This window comes from Mercenaria mercenaria, chromosome 10, assembly GCF_021730395.1.
Source record: "Mercenaria mercenaria strain notata chromosome 10, MADL_Memer_1, whole genome shotgun sequence".
Lineage (NCBI taxonomy): Eukaryota > Metazoa > Mollusca > Bivalvia > Venerida > Veneridae > Mercenaria > Mercenaria mercenaria.
In genome coordinates this window covers 4,216,286-4,223,183 of record NC_069370.1, presented here as the reverse complement: position 1 = coordinate 4,223,183, position 6,898 = coordinate 4,216,286, and the positions used below count along the sequence as shown (strand labels likewise).

At 34.6% G+C, this 6,898-nt stretch overlaps 1 protein-coding gene across 1 annotated transcript; it reads right to left on the bottom strand.

Annotated features, from left to right (window-relative positions):
• Positions 1 to 1,730: 1,730 nt before the first annotated feature.
• LOC123560971 (mucin-5AC-like) lies at positions 1,731 to 5,596 on the bottom strand. Its single transcript, XM_053516706.1, has 2 exons — positions 5,350 to 5,596; positions 1,731 to 4,612 (listed from the first exon to the last, which is right to left on the bottom strand). Exons 1-2 carry the CDS (start codon positions 5,372 to 5,374, stop codon positions 2,964 to 2,966), a joined length of 1,674 nt encoding a protein of 557 aa, XP_053372681.1. The 5' UTR covers positions 5,375 to 5,596; the 3' UTR covers positions 1,731 to 2,963.
• Positions 5,597 to 6,898: the final 1,302 nt, after the last annotated feature.

The following is a 6,898-nucleotide window of genomic DNA, read 5'->3' as shown; positions in this document are numbered from 1 at the left end:
TTCATTGACTGAATTATCACCAGTTATGAACAAATAGATAACTTGATTATTCAGTAAATGTTCATGGTGGTCCAAGAGTTGGTAACTCAGCGCGCTTTTATTGTCAAGCTAACTTTCAACTACGGGACGTGTCACCTTGACCTTCCTTATCGTTATTATGAAAACATAATTTCACATCCTGTTACAGTAACATTTAAAGATTTAATCAAATTAAGCATTAAACAACACTTTTAGCATTAAAATATGTAAATGACCTGTTAAAAGACTTTTAAGGAGGCGGCGAAAATGCAAATTTTATAAAAACAATGCATATAATTGTACTACGGCACAGGAGTCTGAAATTCTGCCAATAAGACTCCATAAAAAATACCCGCCCCCCCCCCCCCACTACACCGCTCAAAAAAAAAATATTGTGTTTATTAATATGTAATTTATAGTTTAAAAAAAATAAAAATAGACTTCTGAATTCTTATTGATAGAATTTCAGACTCCTGTGACTACGGAGAGAATGATGTCATGAAAATAAAAATGTTGAATGATTTTTTATCAAACTTTGTATAAAACGAAATTTTGTCACTTTATCACATTTTATATCTGCTGTTGTACATGTATTTGTGTAATGTATTCTAGAAATGTTAGCGATGTAATTAAATTACAGTTGAGCCATGTCCACATTATTAAATATCTACGTGATACAAAAGAATGGTCGCTCTTTTAGCTTTGAATAACTTAATAACTTTATACAATTTCTAGATCTATTTGTTGTTTGTATGTCAAGGAATGAAATAATTACAAAGACAATGTATTCTGCTATTGTCGACAGCTGAGGAAAGTCTACACCTGGAATGAATCTAACATTAATTTGACAGCCAGGGACGGACCGATTTCTAATGTTGGCAAAACTTGTGGTCCAACCCTTTTGTATTATCACACATTCGCAAAGTTACTGAATACTTCCTAATGTACAGTAGTAATATATATGTCTTGTATAATGATAGTTTGCTGTTGTATATATATTTACATATGTATCTGTATAATATTGTCTTGATGTACATTACCATAATATCTTGTGTGATGATTACAATAAAATATGATTAAACTAAACTGGAATGGATGGAACACTTCATTCACTGCTAACAAAAGTACAAATTTAAGGTAAACTTGAAACTAAAAAAACCAACTTGCGCTAAAAATAGACTGAATATCTGCCTCAATCAATCGAACCTTTCTCGCTAGCATCTCTTGCATTCTGTGTTTGTTATAAATAAAGTCTAACACGACCTGATTTGTTTTCCTATTAAACGAAGAAGACTGGAATTAATTGATATTAAGAAATAATATACCACAAACATGTCACTTAAATAAATTCACAGTATAAGGAGTTCAGATGCGAAAGAATTATATCGAGTATAATAATCTGAACGACAAAAAATCATTTTATTCAAGTGGAATCACTTTTTGAGATATATCATTTCGATTCTAACACGACTGCGACATCCATCGGATAATTATCCATGACTTCGAAAGAATCTATCTCAGACAGTGACTTTTTTTTCTTAAATAAAACCATTGCCGTTTAGATGTGTGGTATCGTAACTCCAAACATTGAAGTCATTGTTTTTGAGATATTATTTCTAAAGCAATTTTGTTGCCGAAATAGCACATGAGACTACGTAACTGTACGGAAATTGTCGAGTGTCAACACGGGCCTTACCCTACTAAATTTCTATAATGAACTTGTCCATCTTTCAATTTGGATAGTGCCATTTTTAATAATTAAAAGGCGTGCTTACTAAAAAAAAACATACTGACTGAAAGGTCACGATCAGACTGCACGGATGTGTAAGCTGAACATGATCTGCACTGGTCCCAAAGACAGAATCAATCGTGTCAAGCATGATAAGGGTTAATGGAATGTGTGGTGTGGTTGAAGGGGCGGGGTTGGAGGGGAGTAGAATCAGTTGAATCATCAACAGTGTTTTGGTATGTGCACACATACGTAAAGGGAATGACCTTTTTACTACTAAAAATGCAAGTCTTATGATCAACGCTGCACGAGAGCGTTCATCCGTCTGACAGCTCACCAATCTACTTCAAACAACATTACAAGTAAACATTTCAAGTTTATTTATCTACATATAATAAAAAATGTCACGGACATTTTTCATAAATTATAATAACTAAGCAACAAAAACCAGACTAAACCACTTTGAACGAAAATAAATCAGAACATAACATCGTGACAGTATTAAGTGGACAGAACAGTGTTGTTTCGACCAAAATTACTAAACCTTGATCTTTGAATAATATACAAATAATAATAATAATAAAGGTCTATTCTTGAGGAGCACTTAGCAAAAAAGTTTATAAATTAAACTTAGATTTTCTTAAATGTATACCTCTATAATAAATATTTGATTTTGTGTCATTTTGTAAAGGATCCAAACATTTGTATAGGCTAATAACAGCATTAAACCGCCAAATATGTGACTTGGCGATGGACTTCTATGTTTAAGCCAATAAACTTTCTGACTTGACTTGACTTGACTTGTCATTAGATATTCAAATTCACAAACAAATATGATTAAGTGAGCATTATAATGACAACCATTTTTGCATGACGTTTTTGGTGATGTACATAAAAAAATATAACAAAAATAGAAAATGTATAAATTATGTTTCTGTGCTGTTTTTACTATGATGGCGCGAAGTGATAATGATAGCATTAGCTGTACGGATAGAAAAAAATGTAATTAGATAGAAAAAATATTATGATTTTGACATAAAAACTATAGATATACATAACCACAAACATACAAACATGATATAATAAATAAACGCCCAGCGTTTCCATGACAACTAGAAAAGTATAACAATGTAACTAAATAAAAACATTTTTTTTCAGAAAGCCGTGTTTAGTGAATAGTATATTATAGAGACAGTGAGATAGTTTTAATATTGTCCTAGCTCTGTATTAGGGAGTTCTGTAATCGTTTCATTTTCCTTGACATCCGTCTGGATAATTTTGCCTTTCTTGCTGGCTTTACGAGTGGATTTATGAGCTGCTCCGATATTTTTGAGTAAACTCCATTTATAAAATTATCTAACTTCTTCAACTGCTTTTCTGCTTTTCTATCAATAAATCCGCCGTCGTCCACAACATGGAGCCAAGATTTTGTATTAAAGTACATTTTGTCCAAGTCCATAGCAATACTTTCAAAAATATCGTGACTTTTAATCACCTGTAATTGTTCATTTTCAAGTGGTATTTCTTTTAAGTTTTTCAAACCTGTCTTCTTCTGCCCTCTCATTTTAAAATCTTCTGCCTCATTAAAAGCCAATGGTCCGTTCAACCATCCAAAATCTTCATCGCTATCGTCTCCCGTCCAGAAATCCCACTCATCATCTTCGTCACTGCTATCGTCATCATCGTTTTCAACAAAACCCCAGAAATCATCAAATTCGAAATCATCGTCTGGGAAAAATGGAAAGAAGCCGCCTGGTGTTGTGGTTGGTGCAGATGTTGACGGGCTTGCCGTTGTTAATACTGGCGTTGTTTGTGTTAATGGCTGCTCCGTGGTCAGTGTACCGGTGGTAGGTTTCTCCGTGGTCGATGTAGCTGTGGTAGGTTTCTCCGTGGACGGAGTGGCCGTTGTTTGTGACTGAGTGGTTATTTTTCCAGTTGTTTGTGGACTCGTCGTTGACGGAGTATCTGTTGTTGTCGGGGTCTCGGTGTTGCTTGTTGTTGTTTTCAAAGTTTCAGTAGTTGTAGCTACCTGTGATGTTGTAATCTCAGTAGTAGGTAAAGTTGGTGTGCTTTCTGGTATATTTGTTTTTGTTGTAGATGCTACCGTTGTTGTCGTCGGAATTTCTATTGTTGTAGTCGTCGCTGGAATTTCCGTTGTAGTTGTCGGAATTGTGGTTGTTGTTGTTGTAGGAAATTCAGTTGTTGTTGTAGTCGTTGGAGTTTGTGTTGTTGTTGTTGTTGGGGTTTCCGAGGTTGTTGTTGGGATTTCTGTTGTTGTTGTTGTCGTCGTCGTCGGAATTTCAGTTGTTGTTGTCGTTGAAGTTTGTGTTGTTGTTGTCGGGCTTTCCGTTGTTGTTGTCGTCGGAATTTCCTTTGTTGTTGTAGTTGTCGGAATTTCAGTTGTTGTTGTTGTTGAAATTTCCGTTGTTGTTGTCGTCGTCGTCGTCGTCGTCGGGGTTTGCGTTGTTGTTGTGACATCTTCTATATCGTCAATTTCTGTCGTAGTACCTGTACTCTCTGTTGTAGTGTGCCACGGGAATGTCGGGATTTCAAAAGTTATGTCACCCCTCAGAATGCGAGGGGTCGTTGTCTCAGTTGGTATTGGTACTGTCGGGAACTCAGGTAGAGGAAATCTGATATCTCCTCTCATTGATATCGCAGGTCTATCATTTTCATTAATTTTCCCTCCAACAGTTACGTTGCTTCCAGTGGAGGCGGTGCTCGGTTTAGTAGCACTGTTTTCTGGTCGTCTGCGACCGACGAAATGTTCAAGGTCGAAAAGGTTCTGCTTGCCGATACTGATGGGAATACCTTCCACACGGGGCCGTATGGTAGCACAACATGCATACGAAATACACAGAACACCTGAAATACAGAAAAATAAAACCATACCTGTTAAAAGAGACAAGAATTATTCGTTCCCATTTGTTAACTTTTTAAATGCTGTCTAAAGGTTAGTTGTGAGAAATTACTATTCTCCTTTTTAGATAAATGTGCTATGCTATATCATAGAAATAAAACTAGCAAGATAAACATAAAACAGACAAAAAGTAATGAAAAATCTCGAATTTTTACGTATTTTTGAGAGCAAATAAGTTTCTAAATTTGTTTTGCCAATTTTTACAATGTCCGCTCGAACCGAGGGCGTTTTGAAATACAAAATGATTTGACTCTTGGTGTATCTATATTAAAACGCAAGGAAATTAGAAATTAAATCTTGAGAGTCGTATTTGAATATTATCAAAACTGATATTTTATTGTAAAACTCAATTATTTCACGCTGATTGACAGAGGATTAACATCTGTATAATTTAAAGACGGCATTTAAAAAAAATTGATTAATGACGTTTTTTTCCACATTACTGTACAGGTACTGATACAACTGAACGTAGAAGATGCTTCCATTTTTCAAATGATAATAATAATTAACAATAATAATGATAAATTAATTATTAAATATATAGATCTATATAATAAAGACAAAAAAAACAAACAAAAACTGGAGGCAAAAAAGCGATTCAAAGTCTTTCTGGTGCTAATGAACCTGTTTTCAATGTTGTACAAATTGAATTATTTCAAGAAAAAACAACAAAAAAACTTACCAATCAATATACGAAATTTCTGCATTTTTGTCAGTGTTTTTTCCTTTTCAGGTATTTTCTGTTGTGTCGTATTGTTTCAATTAATGTTTTGTTCTTTATTTTGTCCTTTTATATTGGCATTTACGAATCAACACGTTATTTTTATAATTTTATGGGATGTCCTATCATCGACACCCACAGGTTATTAATCAGACCAATTAGAAATTTGTGTATGAAAAATTGACATTTATGACTTTCGGACCGAGGTCATCCCTTATCACTGTAGTGAACGAAAATTCGATAGTTGGCTGTCTCCGTTTCTGTGTACAGATGAGTAACTGTTGGTAACATGTTTATATAGATATGTATTATGTAGGGATAACGCATGTTTTTTTCGTGTTATAACATCTGCAGAATCCCGAGGGATTGGTTGGTACCCGAGCCCGTTAGGGCGAGGGTACCAACGTATCCCGAGGGATTCTGCAAATGTTATAACACGAAATGAACATGCGCTAACGCTATTCTAGCATAAAACGCATAAAAGCTGATAAATGGATACAATGTCTCTCAACGTCATTAATTTTCCACGAAATGCGTGAATGCCTGAGTTGTTTTTTACGGTGACGTAATTTCGTTTTGAATTATCCGTTTTAGGGCCGAATGACGTTTACGCTTTGCCACGGAACGCGCATATATAAAAAGGTGTTAAAACAGCACGCGAGCGCGAGAATCTCTCTGTTAACACACGTTTTCTCTCCTGTTAAAACACCCCCGAAAAGTGACAAGAACAGCAGTTTTATGCTAGAATATAGAATGAGCTTTACTTTATTCAGTGGGTGTAAAAATTTGTCAATATTGGATACATACATGTGCTCATAAAATATAACTAAGTGGATGACTATATGCAGTCAAAGAAGTAATGCAAAAGATGATATCAACTCATAATTGTATTATCTAGACGGTCGATATATAGACATATGCAGCTGTCGAAATGAATAGAAAATGTAATATTGCGAGTCAAAACTATGTGGAATTTACAACTTATTAGTCTAGTAATGAATAAAAACTGGAGTTATTTATCTTTTCGTAAAAAAAAAAACACCAATAATTAACTTTTTCATTGAACAAGTTAATGTTACTATTGGTTGGATCGGTACGATGGTATGATACTGACATGCCGTCAACAACTGTGCAGATTTACTGATCTGCCGAATAGGGCTTAAACTAACTTGATTACAAACCGTAGTCATGTTATTCTAAGAATAATGTTTTTCAAGGGAAATTTGACAAAGTTTTGCCAATATGTTACTCATTATGGTTATTGTGATTCAACGCTTTTAGAAAAATGTCATAATATATTCTTTAAAAAAATAGTATCTAAAGAAAAGCCAAATCACCCGCCTTTACCACGCGTACAATTTTATTTTGCAACAGTTGTACACGATTGTCTACAGTGGCTTGCTATACTTTTGCTAAACGATGGGGATTGGTCAATGACTGGCGATCGTGACGTGTCTATCTACCGTGAAATATCGCTCTGCTTCCCCAGATGGCTGGGTTGCAATAAATA